The 22222-nt window shown below is 44.5% G+C and overlaps 1 protein-coding gene across 2 annotated transcripts in view; it reads right to left on the reverse strand.

Moving 5' to 3' along the window:
• Positions 1-22222, reverse strand: part of NLRX1 (NLR family member X1) — a 189389-nt gene that overhangs the window by 80360 nt on the left and 86807 nt on the right. For both annotated transcript variants that reach the window (XM_078682186.1, XM_078682185.1), the window contains exon 4: positions 14444-14538. In XM_078682186.1, coding sequence (XP_078538312.1) covers positions 14444-14538 — 95 coding nt within the window. The remainder of the gene's footprint in view (positions 1-14443; positions 14539-22222) is intronic.

Consider the following 22222-nt stretch of genomic DNA (forward strand, 5'->3'; position numbering starts at 1 on the left):
CTAAAAAGAAATTTCCCTGCCACCAGTGCGGAGAAATTGGACACTGGCGAGACGAGTGTCCCTATTTGCCCGATGATAACTCCAAAACACCTGATTTAACTCCACAGACGCAGAATGAAAGACCAAGAAAGACCCAACCACAGGTAAAAAGGATTCAGTTGCCCCGAGCACCAAAGCAAGTATTTAAGGGAAAATCCACGCAGGGTGATGACGTAGAAGTCTGGGAAAGCAATGAGAACAGAAATACAGCAACTTCGCAGTATTTACTAAATGATACCTTCCTTTGTGATGACCAGTACTGACGGGGCCTGAGAGGGGAGGACGAGGAGTGCGTACTTGGCGCCTCCTTGCCGGTAGACCAGTCCGGACCATACATTGAAGGAAAGGTTGACGGAAATGATGTCACTTTTCTGTTGGACACTGGCGCTACCCGTTCTACTGTGAGAACAGTGGACGTTCCAAACCTACCCCTCTCGGGAGAAGCCATCCAAGTAGTGGGTGTATCTAATCAATTGATTAGTACTCCTGTTACCGAGCCCATGGAGATCTCAATTGGAAACTTTAAAGAAATGCATAGATTTGTCGTTTGTGACACCAGTCCAGTGAACTTACTGGGACGTGATTTGCTGTGCAAAATGAACTGTACCATCTTTTGCACACCAAAGGGTGTTGAAATTCAGACCCCAGATGAAGATGGCATTTATAAATTAATGTTAATCAGACCGGACTCAGAAATTAAACGAATGACTATGCAGGATTTGCCCAAAGAACTCCAAGAAACAGTGAAGCCAGAGGTATGGGACTTTACCGGAAAAGATGTAGGATTAATGAAAAACATAGACCCCATACAGATAGCCATCAAGGACAATGCAGTATACCCTAATACTAAACCCTACAGAATGAATGCAGAAGTGAGAGCAGGGGTTGCCCTGGAAATACAGAAATTGCTAGAGGGAAACATCATACAGGAAGTAATGAGTAGCCCATGCAACTCACCGATTATGGGCATCAAAAAGCCTAGTGGCAAGTACAGAGTAGTGCAGGACCTAAGAAAGGTAAACAAAATAGTGGTTCCTTGCTGCCCTATTGTCCCGAACCCAGCAGTGATTCTGTACCAGATTCCCTGGGATGCTGAGTGGTTCACTGTGATAGACCTATGTCATGCATTCTTTTCCATTCCCTTGCATCCAGACAGCAAATTTCTTTTCTCATTTGCCTTCAACAGTCACGTGTATGTCTGGAACAGGGTCCCCCAGGGGTACACAGAGAGCCCCTCTATCTTTAATCAGATCTTGAAAAAATGCTTGGAAACTTTGGTCTTACCTGGAAATTCTGTCTTGGTGCAATACATTGACGACCTCTTGGTGGCGTCCAAAAGTCATAAGGACTGTGTGATTGACACCATTGCCCTACTGAATCACCTGAGTGAGAAGGGACATAAAGTGGCCCCTGAAAAATTACAGTTCTGTGCAAAATCAGTGAAATATCTGGGGCACCAGATAGAGAAAGGCATCAGGAAAGTAACGTCAGAAAGAGTAAGAATAATTCAAAAGATGCAGTTACCCCGTACTCAGAAAGAAATCAGAATGTTCCTTGGAGTGATAGGATACTGCAGGCAATGGATTGTGGGATTTGCAGTCCTAGCTAGGCCTTTGATAAAAATGACCAAAAGAGGAACACCGGATATCGTAGAATGGGATGATGAAAGCTTAACAGCCTTCACAAAACTGCGAGATTGTCTGTGTACCGCCCCTGCGTTGGGAATGCCAGACTATTCCAAGGAATTTGCCCTGTTCTGTGACACTCGCGATAATTGCGCGTTGTCAGTCCTAACCCAAGAACATGGCACAACCAGAAGGCCTGTGGCATATTTCTCTGCCACCCTGGATCCAGTGGCTGCTGGATTACCAGGATGTCTGAAAGCAGTAGCTGCTACTTGCACAAGTTTAGAGCAGAGTGAATCCATTATCATGGGACATCCTGTAACTGTATATGTTCCACATGGAGTGGTAATTTTGCTAACGAGACCGAAAACTCAGTATCTCACCCCTAGTCGGCTGACTAAATACGAGAGGATTCTCGTGGGTGCTGCAAATATAACAATTGTCAGGTGCAACATTCTGAACCCCGCCACTCTGCTTCCCAACTCAATGGATATGGAAGATGGGGAGGAAGAGGAGCATAACTGCATTGATTTAACAGAATTTTGCACAAAGCCACGCCCAGACATTAAAGAAACACCTTTGCCTAAACATGACATGGAATTGTTTGTGGATGGTTCATGCCTAAGACATGAACAAGGAGGCCTGAGTGCTGCCTATGCGGTAGTCTCCTTAACCAAAATTGTAGAGGCAGGTTATTTATTTGAAGTAAAGTCTGCACAAGTAGCCGAATTGATCGCTATGATAAAAGCTTGCAAAATTGGGAAAAACGTACGCCTAACAGTGTATACTGACAGTCAGTACTGTTTTGGGGTTGTGCATGACTTTGGCCAATTATGGCTACAAAGGGAGTTCCTGACTTCATCAGGTACCCCTATTCGAAATGGAAAAGTTGTTCAAGACCTTTTAGAGGCAATCCAGTTACCAAAGGAACTGGCAGTGGTCAAGTGTGTTGCCCATAAGAAGGACTTTGACCCTGTATCTTTGGGAAATGATTTCGCGGATCGAGTGGCAAAATTATGCGCCAGGGATCGATATATCATAAATCCAAAACGGGGGGGGGCCGGAACCAGCTGCCAACTTCGAGTGTTTGAAGAAGTGCCTACATGGGATGAAGTGAGAGAATGGCAGCAGGCGGCACCCTGGCAAGAGAGAGAGAAGTGGAAGGAAGAAGGGTGTAGACCAAGACGTGAGGATGGTGTCATCTTGGGCCCAAATGGTATGCCTGTGTTACCCAGACACTTGCTTGGCACAATGGCGAGATTGATACATGAGGGATCACACATTGGCAGGGACGCCATGATTCTGGTATTCCAACAGACTTGGTATAGCAAAAAGTTCAGGAAAGTAGCAGAGTCCCTCTGCCAGAGGTGCCTGTCATGTCAAAAGATGAACCCAGGCAAGAGAACAATGGTGTAACTAGGAAAAATTGGGAAGTCAGGGGGTCCCTTTGTGAGAATACAAGTTGATTTCATCACCATGCCACGTTGTGAAGGGAAGCATTATGTCCTTGTCATTGTCTGCCTATTTTCAAAGTGGGTGGAAGCTTACCCTACTCCCCAAAGTGACGCACTGACAGTAGCAAAGTGTTTACTGAAAGAACTGATACCTAGATTCGGGGTTCCAGTCACTATTGAATCAGATAAAGGCCGACATTTTCAGAATGATGTAATCGACCAACTCTGTAAGGCATTTGGGATCTCACAAAAACTCCACTGTGCATATCGTCCAGAGGCATCTGGAGTAGTGGAACAAATAAACGGGACTATCAAAACAAGACTAGCGAAATTGTGTGATGCATCTGGCATGACCTGGGTGAAGGCCCTGCCTCTGGTTCTGATGGGACTCCGAAGTATTCCAGACCGGAAGACAGGCCTGAGCCCTCATGAAATCTTGATGGGAAGAGTAATGAGACAAGCATGGGTACCAGGAAGCAAACTGTTGAGTATTACTGATGATTTGGTGCTTGAATACTGCAAGAGATTAGGTGACCAAGTGCGTTATATCTCTCGCCAGATCGGAGAAGACGCCGTCGCCAATCCAACGACTCCTCTCCACAAACTGGTTCCCGGGGACTGGGTCAAAATAAAGAAGCATACTCGGTCGAGCTGCCTGGAACCGAGGTGGGGAGAGAAGCGCCAAGTGATCCTGGTAACGACCACAGCAGTGAAGTGTGCAGGTGTTCCCCATTGGATCCACGCCAGCCACACCCAGAAGGTACAACCCGACAAAGAGCCTGGAGAAGAAGACGGTCCAGCAGAGGGGCCTGCAGAAGCAAGACCAGAAGTAACTGACGACGCACAGCCCAGTACCAGTCGAGCTGAGGGGTCTGCAGACGTTGGTCCAGGAGTAGTTGATGACGAGCTACCAAGAGTCCAGCCTGCTGAAGGGTTCCCAAAAGTTGGTCCAGAAGTAGCTGATGACGAGCTGACAAGCATATGGCCAGATGAGTGGATACCATTGATTGACCTTACCGAAGACCCCATCAGAACAAGCGAACGAATTTGGAAAGGTAGAGAGTGGAATAGAGAGGCAAAGCAAGGCACAGGCGAAGAACCTCAGACTCTTGAGATTCACGTCAAAACTGAGGAAGGAGAAGGTCAGACAGGGACTGAGCAAATAATTGATACACCTCCCCAAACTCCAGAAGTCGTAAACAAACAGATTAGACCTAGTAAAGAGATTCGAGCGGAAGAAAGTCAAGAGATCGAAGTGCTCGAGCAGGATCAGATAGGGTTAGGAGAAAGTGTTCAGGAAACAGAAACAGAGACATTTGAAAAGCAAAAACAAAATTCTCCTGAACAAGGCCAGATTAGTAACCAGGCAGAAGAAATAGATGCAAGACCTGGAACTAGTGAGATAGGAAGGGAAAAAGAAGCAGAATTGCCACAAACTAATGAAAATAAAAGGACAAGAGAAGAGAACGAAGCCTCAGTGCCAACTAAAAGACTTAAGAAAAGAAAGCACATTGAGCCTGGATTCATAAAGAAATTGAGACTGAGAATAAAAACGGTAAAAGAAAAACGTGCAGAAGAAAGGCGAAGTGCTCGCATAGCAGAACAACCAGAAGACACTTCCAAAAGAAGGAGCGATCGAATAAAAAGACAAAACAAAAAGTACAAGTCTCCTGAATGGACGCTCGTTTTGGAGGAATTTGAAGACCTTGATATAACTGACGAGAGCGACGGAGAACCAGTCGCTGAGTACTCTGCCGAAGAAGAAGACGAGCCACCGTGAATTTGCACAAAGTAAGCTACTGGTGTAAAGACACAAAGAGGGGTCGAGAAACTTCTTCTGAGCCAAAATGTCTGATTCAAACATGAATGGTAGACCTAGTTGCAGCCGTTGTAAAACATGCTGCAAGGTATGTGTATGTAGTATAGTTATAGTGATATTAGTTTGGATAGGACTAACAGTTTTCATTCCTTTTGCGGTGAGCAAAAATAATAATATTGACCCTACTGAGATTGAAAATACAGAGACTGAAGAACTAACAACACAAAGTGTAGCAAGACATGAGAGAGCACAGGGTTTGGACTACAAATGAATGTACTATGAACCGGGCTCTGTTACAGGACACCCTTCGCCTGGAGCACGTGGAGAGATCACAGTGGTTGGGATATGTTAAGTGCTTCCTAACTGACTTGGGGTGCTTTTCTTATTTTTCGGATCCATCTACAATGGACAGCATCTCAAGGAGCACATTGAAAGCCCTCTGCCTGGACCATCTTGAGGACAAGAGGAGGAGAGTTGAAACTTTGAAACACTCTGTACAATCCCACCACCTTACTCTATGTGAGACTAAGACTGTACAGCCATATCTTTCCCTGCCCACCTCAAACTATGATCGTTTTCTTTTAACTCGATTTAGATTTTGTATATATTTTAGACTGGTGTCCTTTCCTAGTATGAACCTATGGACCCGCATTTTGCCCACTTGCCCATGTGATGGCTTCTCACAACAATCGGATATTCATATCCTTTTCTTTTGCAGATTTTATAGAGCCTCTCGTATTGAAATCATTGTCCCTTTTCTAAAAGAAATGAATTTAACCAATTGCCGCCCAGCTTTTTTAGAGGTCCAGAGAATGGACACGGTTTTAACTGTAACTGTGGTTTTAAAATTTTTAAAAACTGTGTTTCATTTACGGAAACAAATGGATAGAGAAATGGTTTAAATTTTAATCTATTGATCTCCCTCACTGAACACTTATTTTTAGAGTTGCAATCATTGTAGCCTGTTGTATTTGTTTGCTACTTTTATGGTTATTTGTATTTTAACCGAATAAAGTTTTGAAACTGAAACTGAAACTGAGAGGGCACTCAGACAAACAAAACGAGACCTAGAAGCATCAGATGAGGGAGGACTACATTATCATGGAGTAAATAATAAAACGCATTTAAATGTTTTCGCAAACTTGTTAATACACTATGTAGAGACTATGGAAATTGAAGATTGCTATGTCTGCATGAAGCTACCTACTTCTGTGGCTGAAGGCGTGACATACCATCACCTGCCCTTGACCTATGGAATTTCCTGTAGCATTTTAGCAAGCTTATTTTACAAAAGAGGACCATTACAGTACTATTACTCAAACAATGACGTGATCTTTTCTGAACTTCCTATACGTGGGAACTTAAATCCTGTACATACTAAAAGTGACGTTACTCGCTACATGGGCGAATACTTTCTGACTATAGGTAATATAGACATAGGTGACGCACACAGAGATAACTTGACCTGTTCTTTGCGTGAGCAGGAAAAGATGTTCCTGAACATAGCAGAGAAGAGGAGAATAAAAATACAAAGAAAGGCAGATGACGAAAGACAGAAAACACCAAAATGGGCTGAAAACATGGATGGCACCTCAAATGGTGGGGCGGGTCCTGCTCTGTTGCTGGATTTTGAAAAGAAAGGAAAGCTATGTCTTCACCGCGAGAAGACTAGCTATTATAATAACATTTTCATTGGTTCCAGTGAATGTGAACATAATTACAAGGTAATTGGAGGATGGGGTTTCAAAAATGGGTCAGAGCCTGTGTTTCCTGGAATTTATTATATATGTGGAGACAAGGCTTATTTCAAATTGCCGGATCACTGGTATGGAAGCTGCTACTTTGGCATTGTCTTCCCGAAAATATACCATGTGAATGAAGTTGCTGGAAGCAATGAAAATACTAATGGCTTAGTGCGTAGTAAAAGAGAAAGCGTAGGTGAAATAATGGGTAGTATTTTTAGTGCACTGATACCTGGAGTGGGAGTGGTTCTGAACACTCACAGAATTTGCAAATTGTCCACCATAGTGGATGTGTTGTCTACTGACACAGCTCATGGATTTCTGCTGGTCAATACCGAAATGGTTGCGATCAGATCAATGGTTTTGCAGAACAGACTTGCTCTTGATACCTTATTAGCAAAAGAGGGCGGAGTCTGCCGGATGTTGAAGGCGCAACATTGTTGCACTTATATTCCGGACAAAAGTGTGCAGCTCAAAAGATATGTGAAAAACATTACTAATTTGGAAAGGGAACTCAAACCACTCGAGGTTGACAGTGCCTGGAAGAGACTGGTAGATGGTCTCTCAAATGTAGGTCATTGGCTTGCTAGCTTAGGTAAAAGCTTATTGTTCAAGGTACTGATGCCAATTGGAATTATAGGTCTTATCCTATTTTTCATATTTGTCTGTTGCAAATGTCGTAAGCACACCAGAAAGCATCAAGTGAATGCAAGAGGAGTGAAACGAAGTGTGGATGAGCTTGAATTAGAGGAAATGAATAATCAGATATACAAAAGGGTGAAAAATTCTCACCCTACCAAAAATGAGAAAGAGAAGCTAAATCGCTTGTTGGAAGAGATAGAGTTGTATAAGGTGTGAGAAGTTGGCATCTGGTTCCATTATTTTTGTGATGATAGTAAATATCATCAAAGAGGGGATTGATAGAGCAAGCATCGCAGCGCGACTTGCTCGAGTCATGAACCTCGCCCGTGTGTAATCAATTAATAAATTGTACGTCTTACTAATCTTTTATTTTTTATATTCGAACGAGGTAGAGGAAGCTTACGTATGTGTTTTCTAATACAACTAATCCATGTCTCTAAAACATGGCCGCCGCTTGAAAAGTTCTTCTGTGCATGCGTCAGTCACACTCACGTGACCTGGCGTAGTTATAAGTTTTGGTGGGAAAGAGTGCGCATGCGTAATACACAGCTTTCGTGAATAACATGGTAATGCTCTTGTGAGCGTGTATATGTTGCTAACATTTCAATTGCATAGTATATTTTTATAATGATAAGTTTAAAGTACAAACCCAATGATGTGTTTACATACGTTTATTTCTATGTATTAATTTGTTCTCGCTTACTTTTCATGTACTGCGGGAAATGGGGGTCCGAACCGGTTGGGAGCCATATTGAAGGTCTCTTCTGCGCAGACTCGTGGTGCACTGAAAGGTGGCAACATTGGACAGTGGAACTCAGCCAGCTGGCAGAGATGGGCAAGATGCTCCTGAGAAAATGACCTGCGACCCAGCAGGACGGAGTCATGTGTACCCATATTGAAACAATTGTTAACAATTCATTGTATTCCACTGGTCTTTCTCATGGGAACCCCAATCTCGCTAGGCGGTACCCAGAGATGTAAATTAGGCCTCCAAATAGTCTATTCTGATTGGTGTGTTACCCAAAGCCTACCTTAGGACCAATCCAAATTGAGGGACTCTGACACTTTGCAACATTGGGGGGTGGTACACCGTCCCAAAACAGTATAACTCCCCTGGGTTCACCTAGGGAAATTGTCCGACTTGTCTGGTTTAGCTGACCTGTCACTGACCCAACGCACTCAATAGGTGACTGAAGATACAGAGTACTGCGGAGCACTCTGACCGAAATTTGACCATAGACTAAGGTTTTACTAAACCTTAAAGTGCTGGCGGAGCACTTTGCTGGGAGTTCGCTGACCCAATCGGGGTCTTGATCGATAGCTGCAGAGAGGGTGGAGCGCAGGCGTTGCTTCCGAACTGCGGGTGCTGGTCCTGTCCTGAGGGTCCTGTCCGAGAGGTCCTGTCCTGATTCCTAATCTGAGGGTCTTCCTGTCCTGTCCTGGGTGTCCATTCTGCACCTGCTGTCCATTGAGGGGTATCCTTCCTTGAGGGTTTCCTGTCCTTAACTGACCCGTGGCCAGGGTTTGGTTTCCACACCAGTCTAGGTAAATATTACTCGGAATCTCCTGAAACTGCACCTTCCTATATTTCTGTCTTTTGCTTTAATAAAGACATACCTTTGCATATGTTAATTTTCCATGCTTTTCCGCAACCATTGAATCATAAAGTCATTTGCATTTGTTCCATAACGTGTTCCTATGTTACCCTACCTGATAGAAATTATATTTTGCATTGCAGTTTGTCATTTCGTGATATGGTTTAGAACCTCCTTACTTAAACTGTCTAAAGAACTTTTGCCTTAAAGCATAGCGTGTCTCTCTTCATAGACTCTCCTATAGATATAAAAGTCCCGAACGCCTGTCTTATTCCCTTGAAATAAATCTAGAATACTAGTCCTAATCAAAGCCTATCCCATCTTTAGTGATTCATCTCAAATATTCTAGTTTTGAATCCTTCATTTAAGTGTGTCCTGGTTCCATTAGTTTATAAATGGTTGCTCTGACTTATTTGCTATTCAGCTATGTACTTTCTGTTCTTCTGATTATCGATTGCTTAATTACTGTGAATTTGATGATTTCTGAATTTTACTAAATTAGATAAAGACTTTAAAACTTCCAGTTGTCCGTGGTCATTTTACAAAAGGTATTGAATATTATTTTGTTGGGTTTGTATTTTGCTGCCTTTCCTTTTACAGCTAGCTCCCTGATCCATTGTGGTCATAGATACCCGTGTCGGTGGATGGTAAGTCGGGTACGCTGAAGAATAACGAAAGGAACTCACAAATATCTGATAGCAGATCGTGAGGTCATCTGATCAATGTATATGGTGATTTGAAATATATGGGCCCGAAGCGGCGAAATTATTGGTCAGGTGACCCGCGCGCTCTATCAGTACTATTTAAGTTTATTAGTCAAATAGACCGGTCCCAGTCCGTGCAGAGACCTGAAGACCAGGCACAACAGCTTAAAGGTGGCCCGTTTCTTGACTGGAAGACAATGTAATTGGCGTAGGAGGGGGTTCGGGCTGGTTTATCCATGGCAAGACGGGCAGCTGTATTTTGCACAACCTGTAGTTTGGATAATAGGTCCTCCCTGATTCCTACCAGCAAGGAATTACCGTAGTAAAGGCGACTAATTAAAAGCGCCTGAATCAGGGTCTTCCTGGTGCTGAGCAGGATCCATGGGAAGATCTTTCTCAACATCCGCATGGTCCCGAAATGGGAGCCTGTAAGCGTCTTCAACTGCTCCTCCATTGAAAGCTGATCATCAATCTTTATCCCAAGATTCTTCGCCCAACTTCTCGGGGAGGGGGCCTCTCCCAACTCTGAAGGCCACCAGTCTGAGGACCACAGATCCACAGCCTTGCCAAACAGGAGAATTTCTGTTTTTAAAGAATTTAGTTGTAAAAAGTTCCTCTTCATCCAAACCGCTATCTTGATCATGCACTTTGAAAACTTAGCTTTCGTTTCGTGAACCATCAGCTGCGTATCATCAGCGTAGGATATGGTTTCAAACCCACAGTTCCTGATGATTGAGGCCAAGGGGGTCACATATAGATTGAATAACGTAGGACTCAAAATAGAGCCCTGCAGTTCCCCCTTGTCCACTGCAGCTGTAGGAGACACATAAGCATCGAGCTGAACAGATTGGGTTCTATCAGAGAGATAACTCTGAATCCATTTCAAGGCTAGGCCTCCAACACTAATCTCTCGCAGCCTGCCCTACAGAATGCGGTGGGAGATGGTGTCGAAAGCAGCCGACAAATCCAGCAGCACTAGCATGACTGGAGCATCTCTGTCGAGCGACATCCTAAGCGTATCCGTAACTTCAAGCAGGGGGGCCTCCGTGCTGTAAGAGGACCAAAAGCCTGACTGAGAGTGGTCCAGGATCTTATTCTGTTCAAAGTAAATTGAGAGATGTTGATTAATTATTGTTTCCATAATTTTGAGGTTTAATACGTGCCACTTTCCAGTTATGTGGAAAGGTGGCTGTAGTTAGGGAGATTTTGCATATGTCTGCCAGAGTATCTGCCAGAATGGGGGCAAGCTCATTCATGGCCCTTGGTTGCAAGGGGTCTAAAATCGATTCTGATTTAGCCTTGGCCAGTAAGGCAACCACCTGTTCTCCCGTGATGATGGGAAACTTTTCTAGACTCGGCAAGCCAGGTATTGTCTTAAGAGACTGACTCTCATTTGAGTCCTCTACTGTTCCAAAGGAGCGATAAATGGTGTCAATCTTAACGGTAAAATAAGACGCTAGATGATCACAGAACTCCTGCGTTGCCGGCGGGAGCGGGTTATTGGCTCGCGGGCTTGTAAACTCTCTTAGAATTGTAAAAAGCTCCTGTGATGAGTCTTTGGCCTCCATAATCCGGGTGCCTAGATGAGCTCTCCTGGCAACATTACAGCTGTTTAGATAAGTTCTATGGGCCTCACAATAACAACGTTCAACTGCTACTAATTTGGACTTTCTCCACCTTCTTTCTAGTGATCTACATAAGGCCTTCTCCTTTTTTAGTGTGGCTGTGTACCATGGGGCAGGGGCTAGTCTCACCTGAGATCTTACCATCTTCACAGGAGCAATCATGTCAAGGGCATCTGTGATTGAGGCTTCAAATGACTCTAAGGCCAGATTACAGTCGCTCTTGCTCAATGATCCAGGAAGGGTGTAGATCCTACTGAACGCAGAGGCAGTTACCTCTTTCCAAGCTCTACGTAATTCTGTGTGAGGTTGCAAACGCGCAGATGACTTTAGCGGCATCTAAAAAAATCGTAGAGCTAAGTGGTCTTTCCAATCTACCTCTAAAGGGGGATCTACTTTTAAGTCTGCCATATTCGAAAAGATAGCATCCAACACATGGCCTGCCTGGTGGGTTGGGCTGGTTACCTTGAAGAAAAGCTCCAAAGATTCCATGGCTACAAGCAAACTTGGCGATTCCTTGTTTGTATGAGCCTCCAGATGGTGGTTAAAATCCCCTATTAGTAAAAACTTAGTTGCCTGTAGTAGAAAAGGGGCCAACCTTTCTTAAAGAGATATGCAAAATTCTCCTTTATTACCTCCCAGAGGATGGTAGACTGATGCCCCTGTCAATTCAGTGATGTTTGCTTGCTGCACTCTGAAAATAATTAGCTCTAGATTGGGGTAGGAGACCGTGTCCAGGATCGTAACGTGGGATTGAGGGCATATTACAATAGCCAGACCTCCACCTCTCTTGCCTACTCTGTCTATACGCACAACAGAATAGTCTGCCGGAAATTCCATTGCTAGCGTGGGAGTAGCCTCATGATTTAGCCAGGTTTCTATAAATAGACATATGTCCGGATTGGTGTCATACAATGGCTCCCAAATTTCCGCCACATGTTTGGAAAGAGATTGCACGTTTAGATAGAGTCCCTTTAAGGGGACTGATGATTTCTCTCCTGTCTGCTTCCCCCTCTCAACAGCCTGGACGCGGGCCATTTGGTGTCCTGTCTGGTCGGACCCCAGGGTAACTGCCGCAGCGTGTGCCTCCCTTCCAAACAATGCGGGACCATCTGTCCCAATTGCATCAGTCTCTCCCTTGAATATACTAACCTACAGGCATGATGGACCAGGTCACAAATGGGCAGCATCTCCTAGTAGCCGGCAGCGTTCAGGCGCTGAAGGGCGCAGACGGGCTGGCCTTTGGCGCGGCTGCAAATGCATCAGATTTGTAGTCGCCTGAGCCTTTTGAGCTGGAACGCTAACCGCTGCAATGGCAGCCGGTATCTAGCCGGAAATGAGCCAGGCACACTCTCTCCACTCAAACAGCCTACCAACTGGCTGCGGTGGACCGGAGAGCTGCCTAATATCAGCACGCGCAAATAGGTGAAAAAACAATGTCCCCAACCCTGGCTGAGTAAAAGCTAAAAGATCAGTGCGAGATCAGTGCGAGTTTAAAATACAAAATTGCAGTGGCGTGCTCTGCTTCCTGTAATGAGCTTGTCAGATGGGTTTTGTTTGCGCAGAATGGGTGGTGGAGGCCCATCTGTCCTAGCCCCACCCCTCAAATGACTGCAGCAGTCTTTCTGGCCCCTCCCGGGGGTAGATAAGAGCTCTTTAGCCCCAATCTGCCTCCATGGTAAGGCAGAATGCCCACTAGACACCAGGGTGTTTTTTTATTACTACAAGGTACGGGGGTGGCCAGCTCACACGTCGGGCCTAGCCTCTACCTCCAATATGTTCTCAACAGTCTTTCTGTCCGCCAGTGGGTGGGGGAGGGGGGAAGATAAGAGGTCTTTAACTCCAATCTGCCCTGCTGGGAGGCAGAAAGCCCACTAGACCCCAGAGACGGTTTTCTGTTAAAAAAAGTGATCGGAGGGAGTTCATCAACACTCTGCCTCAGGGTGTCAGAAAAACTGTTGTGCAGAGAGGAGTTTAACCAGTCACTAGAGTGACAGGTTTCAAGAAGTAAGTCAATAGAGACATTTCTGCAAGGGGCTTCAGAGATAAGAGATATCACACCCAGGCAAGAGGGTTAGGGGCTTCAGTGAGGTACCCAGGCACTAGGGTGATATAGGGTGACAGACGTCCAACTGGTGCAAAAACAACAGTTGATGGACAGAATGCAGAACAATGTCATACATTCACCCCAGTACAGAGATCTGGGCCTAAATCCATCGTTTTTTTGCACTCCACACCACCCCAGTTCAGACATGACCATATACAAATCAGACTTGACCCTGTGCCTCATGGGAACAGTCCAGCCCGAACTGCCAAGCCATGTCTTCCCTGGACCGGAAACAAGCATCCTGGGACCTATGTGGGAAGTGTATGCCCAGACAATGGGTCCCGTGCTCACTACACCACTGGAGTCAAGCTATCCTGGCTGATGACGGCTGATAGCCAGAAACCGGTCCTAGGATGCTTGATTCCGGTCCAGGAAAGACATGGCTTGGCAGTTCAGGTTGGACTGTTCCCATGAGGCACAGGGTCAAGGCTGATTTGCATATGGCCATGTCTGAACTGGGGTGGCTTGGTGAGCAAAAAAACAATGGATTTCGGCCCAGATCTCTGCACTGGGGTGAATGTATGACATTGTTCTGCATTCTGTCCATCAACTGTTGTTTTTGCATTTGTCACCCCAAGTGGGACGGGTATGCTCAGACATGAGTCCCGTGCCCTCCACGCCACTGGAGTCAAGCTATCCTGGCTGATGACAACTGATAGCCAGAAACCGATCCTAGGATGCTTGATTCCGGTTCAGGGAAGACATGGCTTGGCAGTTCGGGCTGGACTGTTCCCATGAGGCACAGGGTCAAGGCTGATTTGCATATGGCCATGTCTGAACTGGGGTGGCTTGGTGAGCAGAAAAACGATGGATTTAGGCCCAGATCTCTGTACTGGGGTGAATGTATGACATTGTTCTGCTATCTGTCCATCAACTGTTGTTTTTGCAGAAGTCCAACTGGTGTCACAGAGAAATACATACAGGCTTGACAGTGGGGTGTGAAAGATGTATACCCAGGCACTATGTTAAGTGATGGCAAAATGGTGTCCCTGGCCACAAGGGTAAACAGTCTTTATAGGGATGTCAAAGAGGTGCATGCAGAAACTAAGATGCACAGAGACATGCAGAAGCCTAAGGCTACTAACTGGCCTCACCTCCGGTTGCCATTGTCCTGCACATCTGCCCATGCCATCCTGGCCCTGGGCAACACATTCTGTCCCATTCTCTTCGGAGGCCCAGAGCAGCCTGCCTGCAGCAAAGAAATGAGGTGAGTGTACGGACGTATAATTGATGAATAATACAAATCTGCAGAAAAATCTTTGACTTGCAATAATGTAAAGACCAACTTTATAACTCTATCCCACATAATCCTTTAATATACATCACAAAGGCAGAACGTGTAACAATAACAAATGTAAATAAAAATTAAAAGAATATGTAAAGAAATAAAACGGAGGGCAAGGCCCAAATGTAATGGCAAAAAAATCCACTACTTTTAGCCAGCCTGTGCTGGCAGGTTTAAAGGGTTAGTAAAATACCCAGTTCAATCTTAAGTTCGTGATTTGAATGTTAAAACATATTTCGGTTAAACAGTTTGGCAGTTTAGCTAGTGGATCGTGTTGCGCTGAAGACATCAGGCAATTTTCAACTGACAAGAATGGCTACACCAAGACCTATGGTTTCTGGTGCAGCACACAGAAACATCTGGAGGCAGACAGGTGAGGCATGACATTCTGCAGTTGTTTTCTGAAAGAAAGTAGGATCTACGTATATTGTTACCCCCACTTTTTGCCTGGTGCTAAGCATTATTTGACTAGTCTGACTGGGATCCTGCTAATCAGAACCCCAGTGTATTTGCTTTATCCCTAATCTGTTGTATTGAGTACTTAGGTGCATCCCAGATTGGATACTGGAGAACCCTTATAAATCCCTAGTATATGGTAATAAGGTACCCAGGGCATAGGTACCCCAGAGGTCCCCCATGTGCGGAAGCATGCATTATGCCACCCATGGGAGACCATGCAAAAGGGAACTGCAGGCCTGCCATTGCAGCCTGTGCAAGTTGGTGCTATCACCACTTACTAAAGATATAGGTCATTTCACTTAAAACCTATAAGTCACCACTATAGTAGGCCTTAGCAATCCTGAAGGCAGGGTGATTGGTTCGGAGTGAGAGGGTGCTCCTGCATGAGCAGGATACCCCTACAGCCTATGGAGCAGTGGCGTAGCTAGGCACTATGCCGACTGTGGGGGTCCCGCACTGCAACTAAGTCGACCGGTCTGCTGATCCTGAGCTCCTCTGGACTCCGAACGGCTCTGAAACACAGGCGGTGGTTTTCCACAGCTCTTGAGGTCTGCTCTACCCTCTCACCGAGTTTCAGGCCAGTATTCCTCGTTGGGGTTACAATAACCGGACCCCTGTGCACCGCGTCAACTTGCAGTTGAAAAGGCTTGTTGACTTCATTCCAAGAAGATCTTCAGGCTCCAAGTAGCCCCAACCTCGAGCATCTCCTGTGACCTGAATCTTCAGCCACACCAAATAGTGTGCAGCGTGGCCTGCATCTTTTGGTAAGCTGCATGAGATCCTCTTGCGACTAGTGTGCCTCCGGCCTGTGGGTCCATTTGAGGGTCACCTTTGCTTCTCTTGGGCTCCCCTGTTTGCTCTGAGCCTGCCCTGACACCCCTGCCTTTGATGTGTTCCCTGGACCTTGCTGGTACCGACGTTGCTCCTTCTTTGATTCCTGCATGGCTTGCCTTTGCCAAGGCTTGTTCGAGCTCCCGCCAGACACCAACCCCTCAGCACTCGACATCCTTCGTGGGACAGTTCGTGCATGGCTCCTGGTCTTCCTCAGCATAGCTTGGTCATCACAGCTGCAGAGTCAAGGCCACTGCCATCCATCCTGCAGCACCCAAAATCGGAGGACATCCGTCTTCCAAGTCTCCTGGTCACTCCTGAGTGACATAGACTCTGTCCCCTCTGCCTGCAGGTACCTCTCATCAAGAATCCATCTTCAGATTCAACCGGACACTTTCTCCTTCTTCAGCAGCGGCACTTTCCTGAAGTCCTCCATTGGGTTTGACTGCGGTTTCCGACACCACTTCACACGTATGCACCCGGCTTCCCTGGTGTAGGTAACGTGGGTACTAGGGTATCCACGGGTGGGGTGGATCTCCAACCTTCTGTCTTCCACAGGGTTTCTTCAGGTTCCGTTAGGAAGGGTCCTTAATCTTTAAAAATCCAACCTCGACTTATACGTAGAGTTGTACGGAGCACGCAGTCATGTTTCCACACTGCACACGCTCTCCGCGGGGTCCCTATCTACTTACCTTGGGTGGTTCCTTTGTTTCCCCAGCACTTCTACGTCCTCTCAGCACTGTCTTGACTCCAGCTGTGATTCTTATACCACTTTCTGAGTATATGGTTTGTTTCTCCCCCACACCCCCGGGCTACTGTGTATTTCTTTCCTAAAGTATTGTGTGCAAATATTTTTATAACTACTTTGTGTGGTTCTTTTTCACTTAATCTATACAATAAGATTGCATTATGGAAGAACAAAAACTAAGCCTGAAGGCTGCTCTCCACAGCTACCACTTAGAGAGCTTTCTAAGGTTGTCTAAGGCCTCTTTGAAATCACCATATGGGTTGCCTGGACTGGTGCAATGTGTTCACTTACATAAGTGTACATCATACACCAGGCCAGCTTCTCACATTGGTGTGCCTTGGTTGGGATTCAACCCTGCATTGTTTTACGGCTTACCATTCAGGTTTCAGCAAGGGTATAGTACTACAAAACCATTTGCTCAGACTTCATTACAATCAAGAAAAGGCTGGCGGTAGATACTGAATTCTGCACCACCTGGTACAAGGCTTTGCACCAGTACACTATACAATAGATGACAGCAGGTAGAACATGCCTCTCAGTTCACCGTGTCCAACCTAGGCAATCGAGCTACAATGTTGCGGGAGCCTGGACCTTGAGCTTGGCTCATGTTTCACTTTGAGAAATGTAATATTCATGATATATATATAGGACAGTTTATAATTGAAGCAAGTATTCGGACCAAAGGTTCTGTTCAAAGAAAATGAACTTGAGCTAATTAGAAAAGTTGGGTGAATATATATAATAAATAAATACCTATAGAAACATAGAATACATTACAGACTGAGTTACAACAATTCTGGGTTGCTTCTCATTAGGGCATGGGAAGCTAGAAAATGATACAACTTCAGAATATTCTTGTTGTGTATGAGTATATATATATATAGGAGTGTATGCAAGGGGTTTTATTCACGGTACAAGGAATCTATCGAGTGAGGTATATATATTATATATATATATATATATATATGTGTATATTACTAATTTTGATCCCAAATATCCGGTGGCCCGACATTTTAGAGAATCCCATTTCTCGAATGTGAGGGACTTAAGGTACATCATCCTGGAACAAGTCACCAAGAATCCCAGGGGGGGAAATAGAGTCCTGAAATTGCGTCAAACGGAGTCCAAACTCATCATTGATTTCCAAACCAAAACCCCGGGGGGTTTGAATGAGAATGAGGATCTATCAGTACATCTCAAGCACTAATCTAGTGCTTACCACCCACCCCGTTTGACACCAGGGCCCTGGTGTCTTTTTCTTTACATGACATGCTGTGAGAACTGTATATATATATATATTTTTAACCATTTTCCTCCTTTTAGGATCCTCTCTCTGAATAATCAGTTCCTCCATAACTGATTTTTAATGTTATTCATGCTTTCAGCATGGCTAGTTGTATTGATTATACTTACTTGCATTTTTGTTTGTTTTATTTACAGAAACACACGAGAAGGGGCCCCTTTTTCACTTATATTTCACGATCACGGGACTTCTCCCCTTCTCCTGTTTCCTGCACACGGGGGCACTGGTTTGCTTGTTTGACGTGAGAGCGGCACGTGAGGGCACCTGATTGACTTCGTACAGTAAGGGCATCATTTCAGGACTTGGGCACTTGCCCTGTATGTACAGACACTTTGTTTATGACAATTTCTGAACCCAGCTGCCTGGCACTGCGCCACGATTCAGGACATACCTATGTCCAAGGGGGCAAGCATGTTTCCGTGTCTAATTTGTACTGTCTTGTGTCTAATCTTACCAGGTTGGACACAGGCTTGCCTCGCAATCATTTGGATCTTTTTCAGGCCATGCATGCACTGAGAGGCCATTATCATCTTGGCATTATTATGTGAATCATCATTCATTTCAGTACATGCATTGACACGCTATTGCCATTTCTTGTAATATTATTTATTACATGCTTTGAGTGTGCATTTATGCGATAATATGCTGTTCATAGCAGGCTGATGTTTGAGAGCAGTTATCTCTTCATTTATTCATTTTTTACAACAGTTTCAGCGGGGATATCATGAATTATGTTCATTACTTATGCATTTTATGTTATTCTTTTACCGCGCGCTGTTTGCCTGATTATGCCTGACCTTTCAGTAATGTCTGCCCTCCTACCGCAGTCCTATGTTTATGTTTACACTCTGTTGAGGTTACTTAACCTTTGTACAACAAGCACTCAATCACGTGATCAAGCCATTTGTTTGGCGAAACGCGTTGTGATTAAACCGCACTTTACTCGCATTGGTACTCTCCCTTTTCTTCACTGAGAGCGTGTTTACTGAACTTTGTTTTGGGACTACAGTGAACTTTGCCGGTTTTCTCCGCCGGCGCACACGCCACCTTCCATGGGTCGGAGAGATCCAGAAGGAGTGGTTTACCGTGGATATATGTGTATATATATATATATATGTGTGTATATATATATATATATATATATATATATATATATATATAGCTAGTATTTAGACTTACAATAAGCTGATGAAAGTTAATCACCCTTCATCTACACAGTCACGCATCTAGACACTAAACCCAATCATCTTAAGGAAGCATACAATTTTGACCTAGAAGATAGGTACTTTATCAATCAAGGTGGAGGGTTCTTTAACAATGATGAAGTATCGATTGATTATATATATATCATGTGATCAAGGCAGTTTCTACCGGCCGAAACGCGTCATGGTGACCTGGTGATTGCTTAAATTGTCGTGTATTTCTATAGGTTCTGAATCGATCCCCCTATTCCTGACCATATTCTGGTTAACCTACCTAGCTAGTTAACTAACAGTCAGCCCATGAGGCAAGAAATCCCCCATGATGCAGATACCGTTATCTGACGCAGTCACACTACGGCACAGGAACGTGTTATCTGATTAGGTCATAACGCTTGAGATCTAATTAGACAAGCGACATTCCTCCAGCCCCTGATAAGGCATACGACGTTCTCATAACAAATCAAACCTATGACAACCTGGATAATCCGTGCGGCCATTGTTTTGATTTCACAGAGAACTTTAGTAAAGAATGTGCTAACGAGCAAGTCGTATGACATCTTTATTGACGTACCTATGTCCATCCTTACGTCAATCCCGGCACCTTTAAGGTATAAATATTGCCGACCTTGCCCTATGCAAACACACGCGTGGTGACAAGACGGAGCAGCCATACTTGCCGAAGCCGAGAGCAGAAGCAGACCCCGCAGGCAACAGCCCCGCCTTCCTGGCGCGCTGAGAGACGCGCTGCTATCTCAAGCCGAGAGACCCAGCACCGGCGCTTCTGGGCAGCCCTCGCAGGCAGCCTGGAATATCGAGAGCAGAGAAAGAGATACCATTCCTCATTCATCCTAAATTCCAGGTACAGAACTGAATAACCCCTCCTAGAGAATTCTTTAGTTATTCACTTGGCAAAAACAAACTTAACTTAAACTGTAACTTTCTATTCCCGCCCACGTATTAGACTTAGGTCAGGTACACGGGGTAGGCGTATTTAGAAACACCAGTTGAGTACGTTTAGTCAAATGTATATGTGTATGTAAATATATTTTAATCATTTTAAACATCATATGGCTCAGAAACCATATCAATGTTTTTACAGTATTATTTTATACTATTGCTTTTAATGTATGCACTTTACTTAACTATAAGTATTGCAATAATATCGATCCATTTCTCTTGTACGAGAAAAGAGACTGATCAATAAATAACATCTTTTATTGAACACGACCGTCTCTTCCTTTTCTCTACATTCTGATGAGACTAAGAATGCACGTACTGACTGAGTAAAATAATTGCCTTGTGCTCACACGACTCTTGAGATTGACTCTTGATTAGGGGAGAGCAAAGTTGTCATGTTCTATGGTTGTCAGAAACTAAATCCCTTCTTGTCTAATCAGGGGAGTTAATCCTTCCTTGAACATTCGAGAAAGTTTCTAGCGAACTCTGAGCTTAGCTGGCAAACCCAAAAATTAAGTCTAGTATCGACAGTAGTAGACCTAGTTAACGTCTGGCCTAGGCCTTTACTGCTGTAGGCACTATTCCAATGCGCAGAGCCTATTGGGAAAATAGGAGCTACACTACATGGCGCCCAACGCGTTTGGAAAGGGCGATAAAACTAACGTAAGACATTTAGAGTAACTCAGTCGTGCTTTCTCACTCAGACCCCTTTTCCCAAATACTCCAAAGACGTCTGGAGTGGGTGAAAGGTTATAATATCCTCCAAAACCTCGCAGGAGGGAACTCCTATGTATGGTTCTTGGTCTAAGTCAACGTTGAAGGATAAACAGTGTTCCAAAATATTGTGCATCTAATCTCTGTTTCCATAAAGAAACCTGATCTGCAAATAAACATAATACCATCCTGTCAGCAAAATGGACAGCGATGAAGAACGAGAGGTTACTAGATTAGCTACTGAAATAGCAGATGCTGATGCTACCATGCAAGCAGCAGACGCGGATATAATACTCATTCCGGTCGCCAAAAGGAGATCTATAACCTTAAAACTTATAGAAAATGGACTGACACCTAGAGGTGGCACAGTCATATTCGTAATCGAGGCACACGAATATCGGCAGACAGAGGTATACTATACATGGATACATTTTCCAGCAGCTAATACTATAACAAAGTACTTCCACTATTACAAAGTAGAGGAACCTCCTAATGAGTACACTCCTTTCGAGGAGGTGGAAGTACCACTCAAATTCCAAGAGCATTTGCTCTTATTTGATGGCGCCCTAAAACATAATAATCACATTACAAGGCTCGGTCCTTTAGGAAGACCAGGAGCAACGTGGCCGGTCTTAGCCGGATACACACCATATCCAGACATCGAAAGAATGCCTGCAGCAGAGCTGTTAATACAGCTAAAACAACTACTAAAAATTCACAGACAATTAGTTCAGTATGTAATGCGGACTTCAACAATTCAGCCAGCGATTAAACTTCCACAGCTGACCCCTCACCAGGGGAACACAAATAAAATTACACCACAGAACATCCAATCCTGCCTAGGTAAAGTTCCAGCTAAACGGGAACAAATACCATTCTGGTTGGCACAGAAAATTACCCAAATAGAGGCGGTGTTTCCTGACACCACCCCATTAGAAAAACACAGGATTCTGACTATATGTCTCCCAATGGGAATCGCACCACACATTGAGGACTGTGACACTTGGGGTACAGTCTTTGCTTCCATCTACACAAAAACGCACGGTGTTCCATCCATTTCGGTAATACCAGATGTGCTAAAACAAATTCAAGATGAATACGGTCCAGAACCTGCTTTAACTCTTGGTATGAAATTACTAAAAGACTTCAAGCAGGTCTCGGCTATATTACTAGCCAACATAAAGGGTGAAGCAGCAAACGTGGCGATCCGCCAGAGGTTAAAAGAGACAGATATAGCAGACCAACCAGCTGAAATTGCCAGAATCATAGAAAAATCCTATGAAGAACTAGGCAGAGATAGTCTAGGTGGAATACCAGTAAAACCGCAACTGACTACAAGTCCAGAAAAAATGTTTTTTAATAATAATAATAATT

The sequence above is a fragment of the Lissotriton helveticus genome, chromosome 3_1 (assembly GCF_964261635.1).
Source record: "Lissotriton helveticus chromosome 3_1, aLisHel1.1, whole genome shotgun sequence".
Lineage (NCBI taxonomy): Eukaryota > Metazoa > Chordata > Amphibia > Caudata > Salamandridae > Lissotriton > Lissotriton helveticus.